The 25,360-nt window shown below is 31.8% G+C and overlaps 1 protein-coding gene across 28 annotated transcripts in view; it reads right to left on the bottom strand.

Moving 5' to 3' along the window:
• RIMS2 (regulating synaptic membrane exocytosis 2) overlaps positions 1-25,360 on the bottom strand; it is a gene marked incomplete at both ends in the record, with an annotated part of 562,776 nt that overhangs the window by 214,429 nt on the left and 322,987 nt on the right. For 27 of the 28 annotated variants that reach the window (XM_079722697.1, XM_079722700.1, XM_079722677.1 and 24 more), the window contains 3 exons: positions 1,180-1,296; positions 2,929-3,085; positions 5,527-5,595. In XM_079722697.1, coding sequence (XP_079578823.1) covers positions 1,180-1,296; positions 2,929-3,085; positions 5,527-5,595 — 343 coding nt within the window. Of the gene's footprint in view, positions 1-1,179; positions 1,297-2,928; positions 3,086-5,526; positions 5,596-22,356; positions 22,384-25,360 lie in introns of all 28 variants that reach the window. The other variant, XM_079722698.1, reaches the window with a different exon arrangement.

Below are 25,360 nucleotides of genomic sequence, written 5' to 3'. Positions count from 1 at the left end.
ATAAATGAAAAAGAAATAAAACACTACATAAACTTTCATTCAACACTAACAAAGATATTAATTTAATAATTTCCTATTTCTTCTTAGATCTCAGACACAAAAGCCAACACTTGTTTGACACTATTAAAGACTAAGATATTCCCTACCTTTTATTTTGGAAAAGTGTACTCCAACACAATGAAATTATAAGCATGAACTGAGTATAACCCTAGATTTAGATAAAACAATTAAATATATAAATATTGACAGCAAATTTTCATATCAATTGATTGAAAACCCCCAAGTGTTTTTACTAAATTTTACTAAACTAATTTTACTAAAATTAGTTTAGTATGCATACAAAGAGACTTCTGAGTTCCCGTGTTATTTCATCATAATATTCTCTGAATAGTAATTTAAGCTTTCTATCCTAATCCTTATCTTAAATCCTTTTAATAGTTTTGGGGAAATATCATAGCATTTTCTATTTTATATGTAACCAAAACATGAATTAGAGGGTTAACCAATTTGCTTAACTTAAAAAAATAAGTAGTAATTAACGTATGTACTAAAACGTACCATATTACTTCTAAGTATATCACATTTAATAGAGCAAATTCAGAGAAGTCTCTCAAGTACAGCAGCTGACAAGCATGATTCTTTAAGTTGCTTAAAAGGTTTACTGAAAGCCATGAGGAAAAACCTCTTCGTGAATCAGTTTTTGTGTCTGTTTCCTCAACAAACCAAACTTGTCTTAACACTTCTATATAAAAAAAGTCACACTTATTTCCCTGATGAATGTAAAAGACTTTAAATCTGTTGTCTCATGAAAGTATTTTTCTATATGATAATTGGTTATGATAAGGTAAAAATAATAAAACATCTTATTTTCCTTATGATTATCATTATAACCTCATGTGCAAATTCACTAACTTAACTGGTTTGATTTAACAAAGTACCAAAATTGAAAGAGCAAAATGAATTTTTTTTCTTACCAAACAAAAGTTTATTTTTGTTTCTTTAATTTTTTTTAATGATGTGGCAATCACAAGAATCAATGTAGGTATTGTAAAGGAAGCATATGGTTTTAGAAACTAGGATAAGAAATACCCAAGTTCAGGATGAAAATATTTTATGGTAATACCTTCTTCCTGAAGGCAGCAATTATAATAAGCTCTAATAGTATTTGATCATATTTACCTGTCTCTATCTGGAGAATAATGGTCATCCATGACACGATGTCTATCCATTCGGCTAATTGTATTATAATGTCCCATAGCAGAGCGTGTCCCTCGAAGTCCCTGTTCCACATTCCGACTGAAATAGCAAGATCCACTAAATATCTTAATAGACCATAGTCACATATTATACTAAGAAACAAAGTTTATTTATAAAGACAGTAGAAAAAGACAAAAATCACTGTAATGTCAAGTCCAAGGTTTTTGTTTCGTTTTAACTAATAGGAGATTGCTGCTATAACAGAGGTATAACATAAAAGTAAGATAATATCAATGGAGATGGAGATAAGGATTATCAAAACTATTAATGGATGACTCCCAGGTGTATAGTAGTGATAATGATATATGTAACACAGGAGGAGGAATAGATTTGTATGGAGAAAATGAGTTCAGCATGTTGCTTATAGACAATATATCAGTGGATCTTATCTTAGGGATATTAATTGTTATTTCTTTTAAAATCTAAACTGATGTCTTTAGAATTGATTAATGACTATTTTTTTAAGCTGCCATTCTTGGCCTGGATTTTCTACTTATATACTTCTTTTTCATGATGGAATAAACCTTTTACATAAGCTCCTGTTATTACGGGCTTTCTATTACATGCAGGTGAATCTAATCTAAAACCCATGCCAATTTTCTATTGGCATGTTCAAATATTTTTTCCCTGGTAAAAGTCAAGTTGTTTTTTTTTTTTAACAAGGAAGGACTTAATTTATTAAAGCTACGAATTCAAAATCTCTTTCTCTCTGGCACTTTAAATTTCAGATTACAAATCTTATTACTCTACTGATAGGCCTACCACATTTAAACAATTACTTTTCAGAAGACTTTTAATAATTTTAGTCCCATTTACAAATTTAGTTAATTCAACATCTTCAAACACTTTAAACTATGTTTGTTAACTTAACATATTAGATTTTTCTCTTCAATTAATTGTCTAAATTAACACTTTTAAAGTCCTTAATATTCTTATAAATTGTTAAATTTATAAATATAATATACCTTTTCTCTTAAATAGTCCAATACCATGTACAAAATTAAGACTACAATTTAAAATTCTAAGTCTAAATGCCTAAAACTAACTCAATTACTCATTTAAAATAAGTGTTATAAAGCTGTCGTTCTAAGAGTTCAAATTTCCTTAAACATTGCAAGTATATAAAATGTGAAATTATGCACATATTTCCTGTTAGGAAACACATTACTTCCATGGTTCTTACTCCATTAAGCCTTTCTGTACTTAACTGGATTGATCAGAGTTTTCCACTAAGCATAAGACCTGGAGTTGCAGATTTTCCAAGTAATTCTTCCCACTGCCCGTGCATTCCTTTTTAGTCTTCTCATGATTGTTCTTAATTGTATATAGATCCATCAAATGTTTTTTTTCCAATTTCTTAAATTATCAATATCTATATAATTCATGAGTATAATTAGTTGGGTCTAACTAGATCTGCTCAATATACATATGAGACTGGAAGTTGGATCTTCTTTATAACTATAACTATAAAATTATATATAGGTCATCTAAAGTTACAAAGTAGCCCATATTTCATCTTACTCTCATTATATAGGCTATTGATAGCAGGTATGTTTTTCCCTAAGCAACTTTTTTTTACAACAATTTATTATCTTTGAAAATTTCCAATAATACTTTATGATAAATAGGCTTATAATATCATCTTACAAATAAAATGTTATGCTGTCTTACCTCTGTGGAGGAGGGACACTGGGTGACCAAGATCTAGTCCTTCCTATAACATCTACTCGGTGAGGAGACCCTGATGGTGAACGATAGTTTGATGACATTACTTGTTCTGGCACTGACAATGTTGAGCTTTGAAGATCTCGACCATTGTGTCGATAATCTAAAGGTGGAAATATTAAGATTATAGTTATCTATACACTAAGATCTTTTGTATTTTGTATTTCACTGAAAAAACATAAAATGTTAGTGAAGTTGAAAAGCTCTGAATATACTAAATGTAAAGCATAATGAAAAAAGCATAACACTAAGATAAAATAATATTTTATAAACACTTAAATTGAAAATTAAAGACAAATATTCAAACATTTAGAGAGCTACTATGTCCAAGGCCCTATGCTAGGTAGAGTAAAACTTTTTTACACAGTTAATAATCTTCAGTAAAAGATTCAAGTTTATTCTAAAAACATTTTCATCTCTTCACTGACCTAGAAGACCTTCAAATAGTTCTCAACAATTATAAAGGAGGGAGGCTCCAATAAAGATGTTAAAAAAAAAAAAAACTGGGAGGGGATATATGTATGCATATGGCTGATTCACTTTGTTGTACAACAGAATCTAACACAGTATTGTGAAGCAATTATACTCCAATAAAGATCTATTTTTTAAAATTAAATAAATAAATAAATAAAATGATTAACTTGACAAAAAGTTTCTAATTTCTATAGTCTATAGTTATTTCTTTAAGAAATAAACAGTATTAGAAAGCACTCTGAATACCATTTGAAGTAAATATGTAAATTCTGATAGATTCCAAGTATTTGAAGTTATCTCCATATCCTTTTTATAAACATCAAAATCAGGACTATGGTATTGTAGTTTTTGAAATGTTATCTTTCAAATGCTATTAAAGTATGGTATATGATGAAAAAACCATGTCTCAAAAATTACACTGGATTTCAAAATAGCAACATATAGGATATTACAGCAGTCTTTTTTCCTCAATGGATTATTAAATGATTCACTATATAGTAAAAAAATTAATAACAACATTGAGACAAGAAACCATGATGTTTCATGGTAGTAAAAAGTAATGAACCCAGGGTAAACACTTTGAATTGTGTAGGTTTGCAAAATACTATTCTGTAACAACAAAAATTTTTCCAGAGAGTATTAACCAAAATAATGAATGATTCCTGAAAAGTTTTTTTTCAAAAGATACAGTTCCAGGCTTCCCTGGTGGCACAGTGGTTGAGAGTCCGCCTGCCGATGCAGGGGACACGGGTTCGTGCCCCGCTCCGGGAAGATCCCACATGCCACGGAGCAGCTGGGCCCGTGAGCCATGGCCGCTGAGCCTGCGCGTCCGGAGCCTGTGCTCCGCAACGGGAGAGGCCACAACAGTGAGAGGCCCGCGTACCGCAAAAAAAAAAAAAAGATACGGTTCCTTTAACAGAATGGAAAAATAATAACATGATCATTTTTTCGTCATCCTGGAAATAGAAAATAAAAGAATTGAAATATGCCAAAAATGGCATCAAGATAAAGAGCTTTAATGACCTGAAGGAAAATATTTTGGGTGAAAAAAATCTGATGTGGCTAGATATTTAATAAAGAGAAGAAGTTGAAAAGTCAATTAAAGGACTAGAACACAAGCAGGAAAAAACTGCTAACGATCTCCAATCAAGAGATCATGAAAAGTATGACTTTATTAAGGTTTAATTCACAAACCATAAAACACGAAAAATATTTTTCAGTCTTAGTGAATTAATGTATTGTTAACCCTTAGTGTAAAAAATAAAGGCTAAAAGATAGTCATTGGGTTTTTTAAAAGTAGTACACTGGTACCATGCAAACTGACTCATATTCTATCAAAAACTGTCCAACAAAAACTATCAGTCACTGATGCAACTGCAGCATGTCTTACATACAATAAAACATATTTTGTTCATGATAAAATTGGTTATGCTTATGAAATTTGCTAAGCTAACCTTCAAGAAGAAGAGAATCAAACATTTTTATAATATTTTGAGTATAATATATATAAAAATTTTGCCAGAATTTATTTAAAAATAGCTACTTACCTAAAATATTAAATCATCAGATAAATTTCTAACCATAAATGAGGCAATATTTTAAACCACAATACCATAATTTCAAAATGTAGCTGTACCTGATACTAATCCACATAACAACAATGAAAAAATTTCAAAAAAGTGGATTCAAATATTTGACATACTTGGGTATGTTAGTGATATTAAAAAGATTTTTTTCACACTATTAGTGAAGTAGAAAGAAGTTTCATTTATATAACTTCTCAAATTTATAGTGAAATCCTTATTACTTAGTAGTTTAAAAACAGAAAATTGGTAAGTATTACTTATGAGATATCTTTCAATAGAATGTTCAATCTAAGAACTGGTACAGGTATTCCAGCAACTAGAATTATTCAGTTTAAAGTGCCATAGGCTGTTTCGGGGGAGGGGGCATAAAGAGGCAAGTCCTTTGTACCTCATTATATTTATCTATCTATTTACATATTTACTGGTAAATAATGATGAGCCACACTTCCTTATTATCACTATAAAATAATTCTGAAATTCTTACCTGATACTACACCAATTCCGTCATCGCAGTCATAGTCAGAGACTTCACTATCACTTATTCTCTTTGACCCTATGAAGCAAACAATAGCAATAATTAAAATTGCTGATCATTTAAGGAAAAAAACCCTCACCAACCTGAAAAACAAATGAAAGGATTTTGAATGGAATACCTGAGAATAAAAAAAAGAGAGAGAGAAGAAAAGTCATTATGACCACACAAACACCTGTTTTCACATATATTTCATTATGTGAGGATATTATTTTTGAAATGTATACGACAAAGTTCCTAAAAGGATTAAAGCTTGAAGTAGTATTAAATATTAAATAATACATGTTAGTGATTTGATGCTGATTGATAAAATCTATTGGACAAAAAGCCGAGTCAAAAATAGCTCAATCAGGTCAGTTTTAGATGCTTTTAGACAAAGGCATTTAAATCTAGTAAACTTCAAAATACAAACAATGTTATATTCAAAGACATTCATGTGTCTTTTTCTAATATGCATGACTAATGAATTAAATACACCCAATTCTTTAATCTTTATTTTTCACACTCATGGAGAGGAAGCATAATTTAAGACATCTTAAATGTCCTTCCCTTATTATTACTTTAGTTGTTTTCTGTTGCTCTGAAATAAGTCATCCACAAACTGACTTACACATTGTGAACTGTGTTATGTTTTCTAAGAAACAACATAAGACAGAACAATAATAATTACTATAATTCAAGAGCCCTGTGTGTGTTTTCCTTACAACACAGATCTATAACAAAACTTTAAAACATTAATCATGCTATGGCAAAAATAACATTAAATTGAATTAAGTAGAGCTTTGATGGCTAAAGCAGACTGTCTTCACACTTAGTGATGACATATATCACATATATAAATAAACATGTTATAATTTGTTTTTTAATCTATCTTTTCTCCTACATGTGTCTCAGGAATAGGCACACCTTACATAAGAGAATCTTTTATTTAAAGCATTTTTCCCTTCTTTGGTATCAGAAAATATTTAATGATAAATGAAGACAGTGTTGCTATTTCAAAAGAGAACTTGTTTTGTCTGTCTACTTACATAATTCATTACTCATTACATAGACTAAACTCTGTTATCAGAAAATAAATACTTTCCTGTAAGGTTTATAAAACACTGAAAGCTCATGTTGTGTAAAATAGCAATAATTAAAACGTTCTAGGAATGCCCTCCAGCATTTGCAACCTCCCCTTAGAAATACTCTCTCTATATTTTGTTGTAATCCCTGCCCTCTTGGGAGAGGGAGAGTCTTTCTTTTTTGCCAGGAACTGCAGTTCTTGTTTTTCTCCTTTTAATGTTTAGGTAGAAGATACCTACCTTTTTTGGTCATGTCATCCCACTGAGTGTACTCACTACTATTTTCCTTCCAAATCCTTATGTCATAAAGTTTTGGACCCAATTGAATCTGAGGCTCTTACAGCACCAGTTAATATGGAAACTACAGTTATCTGACAACATCCCAACAGAATGCTCACAAAAGGATTTATAGAATTAGGACATACGTTCTAAATGAACTTGGGAGAAAGGAGGGATAACACAGATGGGGCTATTGAGGAGAGACTTAAGAAGAATTGCTCAGCTTGTAACAAGATTTCACCTTGTAAATGATCAAGGACAAAGCAATGATTAGTTTAATGTGCCAGTACAAAGCATAAAGATTACGTGCTTTTCATATTGGTCAAGGATCAGATCTGCTTTTAATGTAAAATAAGAATGACACCAGCAAAAGATGAAGTTCATTTTATCAGCCTTTACGAGCCATCTTGTGTGTGAGGGTGCCGGTGAGAGTGGGAGGCGAGGTATTATGTGTGGTTTGTAAATGCTACTTCCTTTCAGAATCTTGATTACTTTCCTGATGGAAGTCTTGACCTATTTTGATATTAATCCTCTAGAGGTTAAATATATTTCATTTATGTTCTATGTGGATCTTGTCACATTCTGATGAAATCAAGTACGTAAGTTTAATGTCACTGAATGGATCAATCTTCTCTTTTAAAGAGAAGAAATTTTAAAATTTCTTTAAGAAATTTCCTGAGCTTGTATACAAGCAGAGATACCCTTATTTTATTCTGAAAGTTTAAAAATGTTGCTCTGTGCAGTTATATCCTATCCATCTTGAACTAAGTTTCTGTACGGCATGAGATAAGGATGCAACTTCACTTTCTATATGGATAACACGTATCTCAGCATTGTTTATTTAATCATTCTATCTGTCCACAATGATCTACAATGTCACTTCTGTTACAAATAAACGTATTCTATCTGCTAGAATTTGTTTGGTGCTTTCCTTCTTTTTCCTTGTACAGGCTGTCTATCTATAAACCAGTAACTCACTGTCTTTGTTATTACGATGTTATATATTGAAAAGCAAATACTTTACCTAATTATTCATATATTTGATATTTCTCCTTTGCTCTTCCATTTAAATTTTAGATTCAGGTTATAAAACTGCACAAAAACATCCTATAGGGATTTTGATTTGAAATGCATTGAATCAATACATCAATTCAGGGAGAAATGGCATATTTTACAGCATTGTTTTACTAGCCATGAACATGCCATTCTCTTCATTAAAGTTTTCTTTAAGATCTCTCTATGAAATTTTTAACTTTGGTCACTCAAATTTTCTGCATTTGTTGGATTTATCCTTTGTATCTTATCATTTCTATTGCTATTAGAAATACTGTTAAAATTATGTTTTCTAACCTAATTGCTCATAAACAGAAATGCAATTTCATTGTAAAATAATGTTAATCAACCATCTTGTTAAAGTCTATTTTTTCTTTACTTCTAATAAATTTATTATGGTTTAATTGGAATTTTTCTATGGAGACAATATACTTCCCAGTCCTAATGCCTTTTTTCTTTCTTTTTCCTGTCTTTCTATGCTAGTAAGCATAATACTGGAAAGAAACAGAGAAATTTTACATTTCTTTCTAAATTCTGATTTTAAATAGAATTTTTCTAATATTTATCCATTTAAAGTGATATCTTCTGAATTTACATTCTATCAGATTGAGGAAAGTCTCTTATAAGTTCAGTGATATTTCATAAAGGATTTTCAATTTTTATTTACAATTAATTCTGGCCTGTTTCCTTCCTGTACTAACCTTTTGGTTTACAATCAAGGTTACACTAGCCCAACTAAATATTGAGAATTAGTCCTTTTTTATTCTCTGGGAGAATTTGTGTAGATTAAAAAAAAAAATCTGTTCTTTGAAATTTTGAGAGAATTAATCTATAAAATTACCATGGTCTGGTGTTTCCATTGTGGGTATATTTTAAATTGCTAATTCCACTTTTTGGTAGATGTAGAATGACTTATTAATTCAAGATTTAGTAAATTATATATTTTACAGGAACTTGTTCACTTTGTCTAAGTTTTCAAAGTGCTTGCTACAATGTTTAAATTTTATTTTATAATTTATTTTCTGATATATCAATTATACATCCATTTGAATACTAACCATACCTCCTTTTTATTTCTTCACTACAGGTTTATTTTATTTTATTTTATTTTTTTGCAGTACGCGGGCCTCTCACTGTTGTGGCCTCTCCCGTTGCGGAGCACAGGCTCCGGACGCGCAGGCTCAGCGGCCATGGCTCATGGGCCTAGCCGCTCTGTGGCATGTCGGATCTTCCTGGACCGGGGCACGCACCCGTGTCCCCTGCATCGACAGGTGGACTCTCAACCACTGCGCCACCAGGGAAGCCCACTACAGGTTTATTTTGTAATTGACTTAAAGGATTAAATTTGGGGCTCCATAATCCTCACTAGAAATTTGTTTCTTGTTTTATTTGGGTTTTTGCTCTTATTGTTAGGACTTCTTTCCTTCTATTTTTAATTTATTTCATTATTCTTTTCCTAAAAAACTGAATGAGTACATCGTAATTTTCAACCTTCGAACGCTTTGTTAACATAAGCATTCTCCCCCAAGTACTTCCTTGCATTACACAAATATTTGTATGTAGTATATTCATTAAAGTTCAGTTCTAGGTATTTTCTTCTTGGGTCTATAAGATATCTACCATACTTCATTAAATTTAAGACACTATTAACTGAATAATCCATGACAGTTGCAGAGATAATAGATCTTGAAAAAAATGTTCTTTAGAGTACAAGTTTATTTTTTAAATTTATCAAATGTATGGGTATAATTTATCTCTTTTTAAAAAAATTTACATAGTAACACTCTAGTTGAAGAAAATAGCCTACAGCATAACAATTCTTTGAAATTTGTCAAAAAATGAATTATTGAATAGTATATTAATAATTCTTACAAGTGTTTCATGGACATAACAGATGAATATGAATTCATCAAATGTTAGGTTCAGAGTTCTTTGACCATGAGATTAAATTTGTTAATTCTGTGGTTTGATTCTCTTCTACCTTCCCTAAATTTTTGTTTGCTTGACCAATAAATGATTGAGAGAGAATTATATTAAACTCTTCTTTAATGGTGGTACATTTGTTGATTTTTCTCTCTAGTTCTAATTTAATGCTTATTGAAGTTATTTCATTTATACATGCAAGTTTAAAATTATTTTAATAGACGTAAAAAAATCATGTGAAAAAGTTTAACCCCCATTCATGATAAAATGTATCAGCAAACTACTGAGAAGGAAACTTCCTCAAACTGATAAAGGGCATCCACAAAAAACCTACAGCTAACATAACAATTATTAAATATAGAATGTATTCCCCCTAAGAGAAAGAATAAGCCAGTGATGTCCACTACAACCCCTTCTATTCAATACTGTACTTGCATGACAGTAAAATACAGCAAGGGAAATAAATGGAAGGTATACAGATTAAAACGTGTATCTCAAAATAGAGAAATTTATCCCAGGAGAAAGGGATGAAAAAACAGGAGAGCAAAGGGAGCTGTAAAAATACAGATAAATATAAACATAAACAAACTCTGAAGGAACAAAATGACAGTAATTATAATAATTACTAATTTGGAAGTAGAGGTAAAATTCTGGCAGTAATATGTTAAATGGTAGGGGTGAGGTTGTGAATCAGATTTTAACTTTTTTATATGGTTTGGGAAAAATGGTAGCGATGTTAGTATTACTTTGTTAAGGGTGCATGTTATAATTTCAATAGTAACTACTAAAAGAATAGAGATTAAAAATAAAAAACAGAGGGCACAGAATATGTTAGAAAAAAAGAATTATCTATATATATTTGTTTGTGTATGCATAGAATATCTCTGCAAAAATATAGACACTGGTAAGAGTGGTTCATTCAGGGAAGGAGAACTAGATGTTTAAAAAATAGGGATGATAGTTTTTTTTCACTATATACACTTTTGAATTTATACCCTATGAATGTATTACTTAATTAAAAATCAGTAGCAAAATTTTACACGTTTCATTTGTAGGTGAAAAGCATTTATGTTCTCTATTGGGAATATGTTCTATTAATTCAAGTTGGTTAACTGTGTAGTTCAAATTTCTGGGAGACCGTTACTATGATTGTGGTTTTTCAACTTCTCTTTTCAATTCTTTCTCACTTTTATAATAGGTGTGATATAACCAAGTCTAGGATTTTAGATGCTCGTCTGGCTCCTGCTGGTTCTCCTACAGCTTCCTCCAGGCCTGTGCCACGCACATCTGCAGTTGCACACAAAGGACACCGGCTGCTTCTGATGGTCACCCACAAAATCAGGGTTAGAGACAGACACTGGTTCTAGTTTGTCCTCGTGGGTTCTGGTTTTCCTTGATTTTCCTGGTTTTCATGCATTTTTCCTTTCCAACCTGACCTATGACTTACAGTAACTTTAGGACCCCCTAGTGGATGGACAGCCTTCCATACTTTTCACTAGCTCCCCTTTGTGGTTTCTGGCAAGTGACTTTACTCAGATTCTTCAATTATACTTTTAAAAACCTTCTTACAAAGAAGTCCCAGCTTATCCTATAATTTTGTAAAATTTAATCTTTATAATAAATTTCTTATTCCATATCTCTAATAGTGCTTTAGCTTCCTGACTGAAGCTTAACTTATATAGTATTTAAGTTCTTAATCCAGCTAGAGTTAAGTTTTTTGTACATATTGCAAGACAGGAGATTTAATTTAACCTATTTTCTTTTCTTTATGGATGATAATTTTTTTCCAGCTCTTTAATTAAATTGCCTATTTCCCCCCTCTTGATCTGACATATTACTTCAGATCCTTATATAAGACAGTGTTATATAAGAGATTCTGCTTCTGGGCTCTCTACTTATTTTACTGATTGATTTATTCTCATACCAGTTCCACCCCATGTCAAGTACATTAAATGCTGATATCTGATCAAACAATTAGCTCCTCCCTGCCCTCACAAGAAGCTTTCTAACTATTTTTTGGCCCTTTAGTTCTCTGTACACTTAAAATCTGGCCATCAGTTTCGATAAAGATATCTGATAAGATTGGAACTGAATTGAATCGTTAGGTCAAACAGGGGAAATTGACAATAATGTTGAGTCTTCTTATCGATGGTTATGGCATATATCCATTTATTTAAGTGTTCTTTAATATTTCTTAATAAAAGTTTTAAATTTTGTCCTATGGTAGTTTTACACAACTTCTGCTAGATTTATTCCTAGATATTTGATATTCTCTGTTACTATTATAAGTTACATCTTTTAAAATTTATTTATTCTATTTGATACTAGGGTATAGAAATGCAGTTGACTTTTATATATTAATCTTATATACAGCTTTCCTGATAAATCATAATTTGTCTATAGATTCTTTTCAAAGTTTGAGTTAAACAATCATGTCAACTGCAAATATCTTTTTTCTTCCTTTGAATCCTTAATGTTTCTCGATTCTTTTGTCTCATGTACTAAGACCTCCATTACAATCATTTTCTTGTGTGGGTTTAAAAAAGAATAATTCTATCATTGGCAATTTAAGATGAAATTTCCTGTAGATATTTAATAGATATTCCATCAAATTGAAGAAGTTCTTTTCTAACTACTAATTTGCTAACAGATATATATGAATTTATGTTGAATTCTACAAAATGTTTTTTATTCATTATTGAAAATGACCATAGTTTTTCTCCCTGAATCTGTAAACATGCTTAACCACATTAATAGATCTTTATAAATTTTGGAATTGATTTCTTATTTTCAATAGCTTTTTGGTCATCTATATTTAGGAGTGAAATGGACTTATAAATTTCCCTTCTTGGAATGGCTTTGTAGAACTTGGGTATAAAAGTTATGTTAACTTTGTAAATCAGCTTAGAAACATTTTTGCTTTATTTATATTACATTCCAGAGTCTTATTAGATTAAGATAACCTGTTAAAAGTTAGTATAAATCACCCGTAAAAAATGATTTGTTCTAGTGGGTTTTTTATTTTCAAAGTTTTACAACTTTCAACGTATTAATAATATTTGTGGTTAAAGGAATGTTTAAAGTTTTTATTTCTTATTGAGTCAGTTTTCATAAATACTATTTTTCCAGGAATTTGTCCATAATATGTCCATGTTTTTGAAGTTATTTTTGTATACTTGTAGACAGAGTTCCAATAGCCTAACTGAACTTATGATAATATCAACTTTATCTGAAATTATCTCTTCCTTTCACACTGTTATTTTTTTGTGCCAAATCTGTTCCTGATAATGTCAGAGTTTTCAGAATTTTATCTATTTAGTTATTTCTTCTTTTGTTAGTTTTCTATTTCATACATTAATTTGCATTTATTAGAGCTGTATATAAATAGAATCATACAGTCTGTATTCCTTTTGTCTGTCTTCTTTCACTCAGTACAATTGTTCTGAGATCCATCCATGCTGTAGTGTATATCAACAGTTCCTTCTTTTTTATTGGTGAGTAATATTCCATTTTATGTCTATACCACAGATCGTTTGTCCATTCCCCAGTTGAGGGGCTTTTGGGTTGTTTGGCTATTACAAATCAAACTACAATAAACGTTCATGTACAAGTTATTGTTTGGATATATGCTTTCACTTTGGTAAATACCTAGGAGTGGAATGGTTGCGTTATATAGTAGGTGTATGTTTAACTTTTTAGAAACTGCCGAAGTATTTTCCAAAGAGGCTGTAACATTTTACATTTCCACAAGCAACGTATGAGAGTTTTAGTCACTTCCCATTGTCCCCAATATATAGCATAGACAGGCTTTTCCATTTTAGCTATTTAAGTAAGTGTGCAATAGTATCTCATTTGCATTTCTCTAACATTGAGCATCTTCTCATATATTTATTTTCCATCCCTATATCTTCTTTAATGGTCTTTCATATTTTATGTCCACTTTTTATTGGTTGTTCTTCTTATTGATGAGTTTTGACAGTTCTCTATATATTTTAAATATAAGTGCTTTATCAGATATATGGTTTGCAAATATGTCTCCAAGCCTGTGGCTCGGCTTTTCATTATCTTAACAGTTTCCTTTAAAGAAAAAAAAAAGATAATTTTATTTTGAGGAAGGCCAATTTATCAGTTTGTTACATAATGGAACACAATTTTGGTACCCTAAGAAATCTCTGCCTAACCCAAGGTGACAAAGTTTTCTCCTAGGAGTTTTATAATTTTAAGGTTTACATTGATTTTGAGTTAATTTTTTAATGGTGTGAAATGTGGATAGAAGTTCACTTTTTAAATCACTTGACCTTTTGTACCTGGCATTTTATTTAGCATAACATTTTTTTGTTCAACCACATTGTTGTCTGTATTAGCACTTTGTTCCCTGTTATTTATAGTAATCCACTGTATGGATACCACATTCCACTTTTTGACCATTATGAATAATGCTGTACATTCATGTACAAGTCTGAGTGGATATTCACTTTCATTTCACCTGCCTGCCAGTGAATTGCTGGGTCATATGGTAAATTTATTTTTAATTTTTTAACAAACCACCAAACTGTTTTCCAAAGAACGATACCATTTCACATTTCTAGCAGTAAACAAATTATGGTTCTAACCTCTATCCTTGCCAGAATTTGTTATTATTTGTCTTTTGTATCATACTGATTCCAGTGGATATGAATTGATAATCTTAATGTGGTTATAATTTGCATTTCACTAACAAATAATGATTTGAGGCATCTTTTCATGTGCTTATTTGTCATCTGTACGTCTTCTTCCATGAAATCACAATTCTAATTTTTTTCCCAATTTTTTTTTTTTTTTTTTTTTTTTGCAGTACGCGGGCCTCTCACTGTTGTGGCCTCTCCCGCCGCGGAGCACAGGCTCCGGACGCGCAGGCTCAGCGGCCACGGCTCACGGGCCCAGCCGCTCCGCGGCACGCAGGATCCTCCCGGACCGGGGCACGAACCCGCGTCCCCTGCATTGGCAGGCGGACTCTCAACCACTGCACCACCAGGGAAGCCCTTTTTTCCCAATTTTTGATTGCATTATTTGTCTTCTTATTATTGAATTTTATTTATTTATTTATTTTTTTGCAGTACACGGGCCTCTCACTGTTGTGGCCTCTCCTGCTGTGGAGCACAGGCTCCGGACGCGCAGGCCCAGCGGCCATGGCTCACGGACCCAGCCTCTCCGCAGCACGTGGGATCCTCCTGGACCGGGGCATGAACCCGTGTCCCCCGCATCGGCAGGCAGACTCTCAACCACTGTGCCACCAGGGAAGCCCCTTATTATTGAATTTTAAGGTTTCTTTATATATTGTGGGTACAAGTATTTGTCAAATATATGATTTGCAAGTATTTTCTCCCAGTCAGTGGCTCATCTTTTTACCTTCTTAATGGTGTCTTGAAGCCAAACATTTTAATTTTTTATGAAGTCCAATTTATTTCTTCAGTCTTCTATTAATTTTGCCTTTGGTGTTGTATTAAAGAAACCTTTGCCTAACCCAAGGTAATACAGATTCTCTCCTATGTCTTTTTCTATGAGTTTTATAGTCTTAGCTTACAGTCAGGTCTATGATTCATTTTTAAGTTAACTTTTATGGATGGTGTGAGATAGACTCTAAAATAATCTTTTAACATGTGGATATTTGATAGTTCTTGCACTATTAGTTAAAAAGATAATTCTTTTCCCACTGGATTGCCTTGGCACCTCTGTTGAAAATCAACTGACCATAAATATAAGGGCTTATTTTTAAATTCTGAATTAGGTTCCATCTATTGGTACGTTTATCATTATGCCAGCACCACAATATTGTGATTACTGTAGCTTTATAAGTTTTGAAATCAGGAAATGTAGGACTTCCAAATTTGCTTTTGTTTTTGTTTTGGCTGCTTAGGATCCTAGGCATGTCCAAATAAATTTTAAGATGAGCTTATTAATTTCAGCAAAAAATCCTGCTTAGATTTTGATATGGATTATATTGACTCTATAAACCAATTTGGGGAAATATCACCATCTTAATAATATTGAGTCTTCCAATCCATGAATGTGAAATACCTCTCAATTTATGTAAATTGTCCATTAATGGTTTTCAGCAATTTTTGTGATTTCTTTAGTATGCAAGTTTGCACTTATTTTTGAAATTTATTCACAAATATTTAAAATATTTTTATTCTATTATGAATGAAAATATCAATATTTTAAATTTCCTTTTCAAAACGTTAGTGGCTAGTATATAAAATACAATTGATTTCACATATTGTTCAATTATCTTTGAACCTTGCTGACACTGTTTATTAGCTTTGGTAGTTTTCTGTGGATTCTTTACAATTTTCTACATATAAAATTATGTCATCTGTGAATAAAAAGTTTCACTTCTTCCATTCCATTTTGAATGCCTTTTATTTATTTTTTCTTGCCTGACTACTTTAATTAAAGTCTCCAGTGCACTGCTGAATAGAGGTGGTAAGAACAGACATCCTTACTTAGTTCCCAATTAAAGGGAAAGCATTCAGTCTTTTACAATTAAAAATGGTGCTAGCTGCATCAGATCTCACAGTGGACACAAACCATATGAGTATCATGAATATGAGGAGAAGCCATATAAATACAAGGAATGTGGGAAAGCCTTCAGTTACCGCAAATCTGTTCACAGACATGAAAGGACTCACACTGGAGAGAAACCCTATGAATGTAAGGAATGTGGGAAAGCCTTCACATGGCTCACAACGTTTCGAAGACACATGATAACACACACTGGAGAAGGACCCTATAAATGTAAAGAATGTGGGAAAGCCTTTAGTTGTTCCACTTCATTTCGAGCACATGAAAGAACTCACACTGGAGAGAAACCCTTCATATGTAAACAGTGTGGTAAATCCCTCAGGTCTCCTCTAGGTTTGCGAATACATGAAAGAAGTCACACTGGAGAAAAACCCTATGAATGTAAGCAGTGTGGTAAAGCCCTCAGTTGTCCCAGTTCCTTTCGAAGACATGAAAGGATTCACACTGCAGAGAAACAATATGAATGTAAACAATGTGAGAAAACCTTCAGTTCTCCTTTAGGTTTGCGAATACATGAAAGAATTCACACTGGAGAGAAACCCTATGAATGTAAGGAATGTGGTAAAGCCTTCATTTCTCTTTCAAGCATTCGTACACACATGATAACACACACTGGAGATGGACCTTATAAATGTAAGGAATGTGGGAAAGCCTTCATTTGTCCCAGTTCGTTTCGATCACATGAAAGGACTCACACTGGAGAAAAATCATATGAATGTAAACAGTGTAGTAAAACTTTCAGTTGGCCCAGTTCCTTTCGAATACACGAAAGAACTCACACTGGAGAGAAACCCTGTGAATGTACAGAATGTGGGAAAACCTTCATTTATCGCACTACCTTTCAAGGACATGTGAGAAAGCACACTGGAGAGAAACCCTATAAATGTAAAGAATGTGGGAAAGCCTTCATTTCTCCCTCAAGTGTTCGAACACACATGATAATGCACACTGGAGATGGACCTTATAAGTGTAAGGAATGTGGGAAAGCATTCAGTTTTCCCAGTTCATTTCGAATACATCAAAGAACTCACACAGGAGAGAAACCCTATGAATGTAAGCAATGTGGCAGAGCCTTCAGTTGTTACACATCCTTTCGAACACATGAAAAAACTCACACTGGAGAGAAACCTTATGAATGTACAGAATGTGGGAAAGCCTTCATTTATCGCACTACCTTTCGAGGGCACATGAGAATACACACTGGTGAGAAACCCTACAAATGTAGAGAATGTGGGAAAGCCTTCAGTCGACCCAATTCCTTTCGAAGGCATGAAAGATCTCATACTTAATAGAAACCTCTTGAATGTAAGCAATGTGGGGAAAACAGTTGGCCTTCATTCTTACAGGTGAAAACCCCCACTGGAAAGAAACCCTATATGTGTAAGAAATCTGAGAAAGCCTGATACAAATTAATCCATGTATAATGTTCCAGAAAAAAATAACATGAAAGAATAATTCTTAGAGTTATATTGTCTTTATCAGTGCCTCATTCTTAAAGGGGATCTCTCGACTGGATATTTACTACTTACGTTCAAAAATGAACACTGAAGTGAGAGAATTCTGTAAGTACTCTGTAAGCAATACTACATAATGATTAACAGGTATTGTTTTGTCCTTAAATCAATTAACATTTTTCTCTTTTCATTTTGAAGCCTGTTTGTTCCATGGTTGAATTGACATGTATTTCTAATATGTAGGTTGGTTTAATTTTTATGTTTTGATTGTTTTCTGTGGGGCTATTGATAAATGACCTTTTGGTATTTGTTGGGATTTTCGTACTGGCCTCCTGTAGTGCCAGGTATTGGATATTCCTTACCCATATATAGTCCATCCTTCTTATGAGAAAATCTACTCTTGTTTTGGCCAGAAGAGCCTTACTTCATTTTCCTTGCTAGTAAAAGATGGCATAAATTTGTAAATATTATAGTGTATATAGTCTCATGTGAATTTCTATGTTTTGCCCTTTGCTCTTTGTCATTCCTTCTGGCTAGGATTTGAATAATAAGGAGTTTGCATTAAAAAAAAAAATGGTGCTAGCTGTAGGTTTTTGTATGTTCTCTTTATCAGGTTGAGGATGTTCCCTCCTATTCCAACTTTATTGATAGTTTTCTTTGTGAATGGATGTTGGATTTTGTCATAGCTTTTTCATCTCATGTGAATGATCACATGGTTTTTGTCCTTTTTTCTATTAATGTATTGAATTGATTTTTAGTTAGTAAACCAACTTTACATTACTGGGATAAATCCTTCTCAGTTATAGTATATAACATATTGCTGGATTTGATTTACTAATATTTTATTGAGGATTTCTTTATATTCATGGATATTGATCTATAGTTCTCCTGTGATATGTTTGTCTGACTTTGGTATCAGGATAATATTGGCCTTAGGAAATTAATTGGAAAATATTTCCTTCTCTTTTTTTCTCAAAGAATTTGAGAAGTATTGTTATTTCCATTTCCATTTACTATAGAATTCATCAGATTCATCACTGGTGAAGCCACTGGGCCTAGGCTTTTCTTTGTGGAAAAATCTTCATTACTGATTCAGCTTTTTTACGTGTTACAGGTTTATTCAGATTTTTTGGATCAGTTTCTGTAATTTATGACTCTCTAGAAATTTGCCCATTTCATCTGTTGTTTAATTTCATAGCATAAAGGTGTTCATTATATTCCTATGTGATTCTCCAAAGAATTCCCATAGGAATCCCTTTAATTTCTGTTAAATTGGTAGTGAATTCCAATGCATTTCAGTAATTTCTGTCTTTTTTCTTGGTCAATTTTGTTGAGCTCTTCAAAAACCATAGTTAATTCCTTTTTTGTTTTTGTTTTTGTTTTAATTTAATTTAATTTTATTTATTTTTGGCTGTGTTGGGTCTTCGTTTCTGTGCGAGGGCTTTCTCTAGTTGCGGCGAGCGGGGGCCACTCTTCATTGCGATGCACGGGCCTCTCACTGTCGCTGCCTCTCTTGCTGTGGAGCACAAGCTCCAGATGCGTAGGCTCAGCAGTTGTGGCTCACGGGCCTCGTTGCTCCGCGGCATGTGGGATCTTCCCAGACCAGAGCTCAAACCCATGTCCCCTGCATTGGCAGGCAGATTCTCAACCACTGCGCCACCAGGGAAGCCCTGTTTCGTTTTTTAAAAATTAATACAATCGAACAATCTCTATAGATTTTCTCTGTGTAATTTGAAGCTGCATTATTACATGTTTAAATGTTGAGGATTGGTATGTTCTCTTGATTAATTTACCATTTTATTATTATAAAATGACATTTATCCCTGGTAATATTCTTTGCTCTAAAATCTAATTTGTCTAATATTAATATAGGGTAATCCATATTTCTTTTAATTGTTATTAATGTGTTATCTTTTCCATAGTTTTCATTAAACCTCTTTGTGTTTTTACACTTAAAATGGGTTTCTTGTAGCCAGCATACAGCTGGGTTTTGCCTTTTAAAAAAAACCCAAAATGCCTTTTAATTGGGGCATTTTTACTATTTACATTTAATATGATCATTGACTTGTTTGGTTTACATCTTTCAACTTGCTACTTATTTTCTATTGTCCCATCTGTTCTTTGTTCCATTTTCCCTCTTTTTCTGTATTCTTTTGGATGAAATGGCCTTTTTCTGGTCCCATTATCTCTCTTCTGTTGGCTTATTAGCTATAACCTTTTGTTTTGTGGTTTTAGGGCTTACAGTATACATACTTATTACAATCTCCTTTCAATTCATATACTACTATTCATATAGTATACTATAAAAACACTACAGTCATACACTTCTATTTTTCCTCTCCTAACCTTTGTGCTGCTGTTGTCACATATTTCACTTTAACATATATTGCAAACCCTATACTGTATTGCTATTGTTTCAATGGTCAATTATATTTAAAGGTATTTAAACAACAAGAAAATATCTTATATATTTATCCACGAAGTTACCATTTCTGGTGTTCCTCATTCCTTTATATACATTTCTATTATATATCTCTGTCTCGTATCCTTATTCTTCTGCTTGAAGGACTTCCTTTAACATTTGTTATAGTGCAAGGCTTCTAGTGAAGAGATCTTTTAGTAGTTGTATGCTTGAAAACTCTTTATTTTGCCTTCATTTTTGAAAGAAATATGAATGGGTATAAATTCTAGATTGATATTTTTTTCTTATGTACTTGCACTGTTTCCAATGAAAAATCTGTGGTCATCTTTACCTTTACTCCTCAGTTATGTGCTGAGTTTGTTTTCTCTGGACGCTGTAAGATTTTCTATTTGTTATTAGTTTGAAAGAACTTAATTTTAACGTGCCTTGGTATATTACTCATGTTTCTTGTGCTTGGAAGTTCAGTGAGATTCCTCGATATGTGGGTTTATGGTTTTCAACAAATTTGGACAATTGATCAACCATTATTTCTTCAAATATTTTTGTGCTTTCCCCCTCTCCTCTCCTGCAGGGACTTAAATTACCTGTGTATTAGGTAGCTTCAAGTTGTCCACAGTTCACTTTGATCCTTTCAGTTTTTGCTCTAAAAATTTTTTAATGTAATAAAGTGTTCACTTCTAGGGCTAACTGTTCTCCACTACTGAGGTCAGACATTTCTGCATACTCAACACAATGTCCCATGAAACTTGATGTTTTCAGACTCACTGAAAAAAACAGACACTATTCTCAGGTACTATTACCTCTAATCCTTTTGGGTGGTTCTTTTTCCAGCGTTGTGTAGATTCCTCCATTCATTCACTGATCAAATTCAGCTGAACACTTGAGAGGGACCCTCTGTGGATCTTTGAGTTCTCTCTTTGCACAGTTCTCTCCTTTCCTGTATTCTGTTCTGTGAACTCTAGCCTTCTGTCTCCCTGAATTCAGCTCCATCTCCCTAACTCTGAAAGTCTGTAGGTTCCATCTGTGTTTCTTCCACTATGCTGTGTGCAGGAAATTCTCTTAAAGAGAGGTAGGCAAGGGCAATTTTAGGGTTCAACTCATTTGTTTACCTTATTTTAGTAATTACTGTCCTCAGTTGCCTGATATCCAGTGTTATTCAAACAGTTATATCATGTATTTGTCCACTTTTGTTGTTTTGTTGGGAATTGAGGTGGGAAAGAAAGTGCAACCCCTTTTACTCAATCCTGGTTGTAAATGGTAAATCCTTCCTCATTTACTCCATTTTCATTTAGGGACTGAAACTTCAGTTTGCTATTCCTAAGTTTTTAAAACAAATTTTACCTAATCTTATTCAAGAAGAAAAATTTTTTAAATATAAAAGTTCATTAGAATAAATATATTTTAAAATATTAACCTTACTAAAATTGTTAAAACCAAGAGAAATCCCAGCAACCAGTTAAAAAACTTAACATCAGTTTAAATATCTTGACATATACTCTGTGCATGTGTGAATTTAAAAGTCATAATACATTGGAGTAAAAAAACCTAAATCTATTCAGTTTCCTTTAGAAGATATGAAAAAATGGTTAAAATGATAGAAACTACAGCAAACATTGCAGTTTTAATTCAACATACTTAGAATTTTTAACACTATCCCTCCATAAGTCAAAAATATAGCAAATTACATCCATATAAATTCAAAAGTTCTGAAACAGTGTACATGATAACACAATACGCACTAAAACATACTTCACTGATGAAATAATACCATACTAAAGGAGACAAGATTAGACACACTGAAATCATAAATCACTATATTTCAACAAATGGTTTTTAATACCAAAATAATAAAGATGTCAACATGGAGATACTGGAAAAGTTCTATAGGTAGAAAAAGGAAGCTAGTGATATTTTGTTTAGGAATTTAACATATGCACAATAGCCAGACAAAGCACAAAACAACAAACTAATTAAACTGTGCATATGAATACATGCATTAAGCATTGTACATGTTAAAATTTACCTGAATTATATGAACATAAGGCTTTATCTGGAAAAAAAAATGTTAAAGTGTCAAAAATATACTTAAAAATATTTATATGCAAAAGGGATATTAAAATCTAATTTCTGTTCTACATTACAGACTGTCGTTTAACATTTTCATTTAAAAGTTTAAAAGGCCATACTAATTCAGAATAAAATAACGAAGGAAGATACATCATATCTAAATTAGTAAAAATTCAAATTATAAATATGTTAGTAGAGACTTTGATTAAATGAAACAATTAGAGGCTAACAGAGAAGTACAAATTAGAGAAGGTACATAAAATCAAACAATAATAGGCCTGCCCTGCATACTAATGGTTATCAATATCAATTCTATTTTAAACTATGTGGCCACATAACATACCATGAAATGTGAGAGATAATTGTTACACACAGAAATTTGGTATACAAGAAGCAACTAATGAACTTAAATTGAAGGGATCTTAGAAAAACATTATTAATTTTGGAATTCCTGATTTTGGAAAGAGTATATTTTAAATTTGATTTCTTTCTGGAAGAGGAAAACTTTGAAAATTCATAAAGAACAACTTATTTTGATGTTCTCACTCAGTAAAAAATATAAATGTAGAAATCATCACAGGTAAGTTAGCAGAATACAAATTAGTTAGATTCTTCTATTTCTAAATATTGACTAAGTTTCAAAAGGTAGCACAATATTAACAAATTGTTTTTACATTTAAAAATAAGTAAATTATCATCTGAATATACATTAGAAATTTAAAGGTATGTATGAACTATCAGGCCACAATAATACTAAGTAGTGAAAAGATGCCATAATACCTGGAAAAAAGTAAATATTTACCCTGACACATATAAGTTGTTAGCCAAAAGATAATAAATCACAGGAAAATGAAACAACAGGTTCACTGGTTATTATAGAAGCTTAGTTTCTAATGTTTAATTAAATTTTTTTTAAGTTTGAATGACTTGATTCTAAACTTTACTTAACAAACAGAGAAGTAGTACATTAGGCCTTATTATACATGATTGATCTGTCCCATTGGTAATCTATACATTGCTGGAATTATATAGATTATTTTGGGGAAAAAAAACTTTATTCTGGCCACTATATAGGAATTTCATAAGACCATAAGTATAAAATTGTAGAAATTAGAAAATAGTAGAGTTAAATAGTTTGTGTTGTAACATTTTATCAAGGGCATATTTTCATAAATTAACAATACACTGAATCAACTAGATTAAACTAGGATTTTTAAAAAATCAACATAAATTCTAATTCATTTGAGCAACACTTACTATTACTCTAATTACCAGGTTTCAAACTTACTTTACAACATTTTCATTTAAAATAGATTGACTATGTTCATCACAAAATTTTAAAATCTATTGATAATCTTCTCTGAGTTTCCTTCCATTACTTTCATATGGAACTTGGTTAAATACTCACTCATGTTTTTCTAGTCCTTTAACATTTTAACTTTTTAAATTTTGTTAATTCTGAAATTAATTTTGGTATATGGTATATAAAGGCAGTGGTGTGCTGGTAGAGGTTTAACAACTGTCTCTCTGGGGGGAAAAAAAGCCTTGACTTGTAACACTTGCCTATTTCCGTAATGTAATTACTCCCATATAGCCAATTTCAAGCTACCAAAGTCACTGTATGGGAAGGGAAGAGATACATATACAATTGGCTCTATCTCCAGCATACCATCGGAAAAGAATTGTTTACCATACTGAAATTAAAATATAATCGGAAGAAATGATCTTAGAGGAAGCTACTAAGGTAAACTGAAAGTAAAAAGACTGATGATGCTTCAAGATGTCAAAATCTCTTCTTATACCACAAAGTAAAAGAAAAGTCTGAGAGTAACAATAATTAAGAGCCTCATCATCCAAAAATAAAGACAATGAAAATAAGAAGAGATAAAGTTACAACAACCTTTCTAAACAAGAAAAAAAAGCAGAAGATAAAGTAATATTTTAAAAATTACACAATGAACAGATCACATGTAAATAACTGATACTGCAAAACTGTCATACAAAGAGGTAATCACGAGCATGCAGCAAAAAATTGTAGAAAAAAGCATGATAGTGGTGTGTTATATAGTTAATAAATAAAAATAACGTTACTTTAAAAAAGATTCAATTTCTATAATGTATATAATTTTAAATTGTAGTATCAATTGTTATATAATATTTCCTTAAAAACACTGAACATAATTGTAAATCTAAGTAAATATATCGAAGAAGTATTTTACATGCTGATACAATTAACATTTTTAGTAGTTTTAAAATTCTCTGTAGACATCTTTGTATCATGTCAAATAATTTTTATTAAATATTTAGAATAATAATATTCATAATCATAATGATTTATCCATATATGCAAATTCATATTAATATAACATATCCAAACCCTGGAATTTAGAATGGATATATATTTAGTAAAGAAAATATTTTTGTAGTGTTCTCCCTTCTTCATGTCATTCTGCTGTTTGTGTTCATCAAAGATAACTCTGGATCATGCATCTTTTTTCTTGGCAACAGTGTCTACATATAACAATGTGTCCTCAGTAAAACTCAGAGTATGCTCCACATTAATAATATGTAATTTTTTTTTGCCAAGAACACTATGGTAAAAGTATAATTTCATATCCTTCTTACATCTTGAATGATCTGGACACTATGGTTTAATGACATATTTAACTGATCCAAGTTTACTATGCCCTTCTCTATTTCAAAGGTATTATCTGAGGATTTTCTGTAAAGTACTCTGTTGTTAATTTCAATAAGATTCATCAGATAAAAACAAATAAATTTGAGCTGTAGGAGCATCAAACCAACAATGCCACTTTTCAAAGTGGAAAACATTTCTGAGTTTCCTTTAAGATTCTCTGGATTGATCTGTTTTATAGTTTGAACTGTGCATAATTCAGAGTAAAATGCAAACACTGAATAATAATAATAACAACAACAACAATAATAACATCAGTTTACAT

Source organism: Hyperoodon ampullatus (assembly GCF_949752795.1).
Source record: "Hyperoodon ampullatus genome assembly, chromosome: 17".
NCBI lineage: Eukaryota > Metazoa > Chordata > Mammalia > Artiodactyla > Ziphiidae > Hyperoodon > Hyperoodon ampullatus.
Note: the sequence above shows the minus strand (reverse complement) of the source record. Positions and strands in the feature narration are given on the sequence as shown.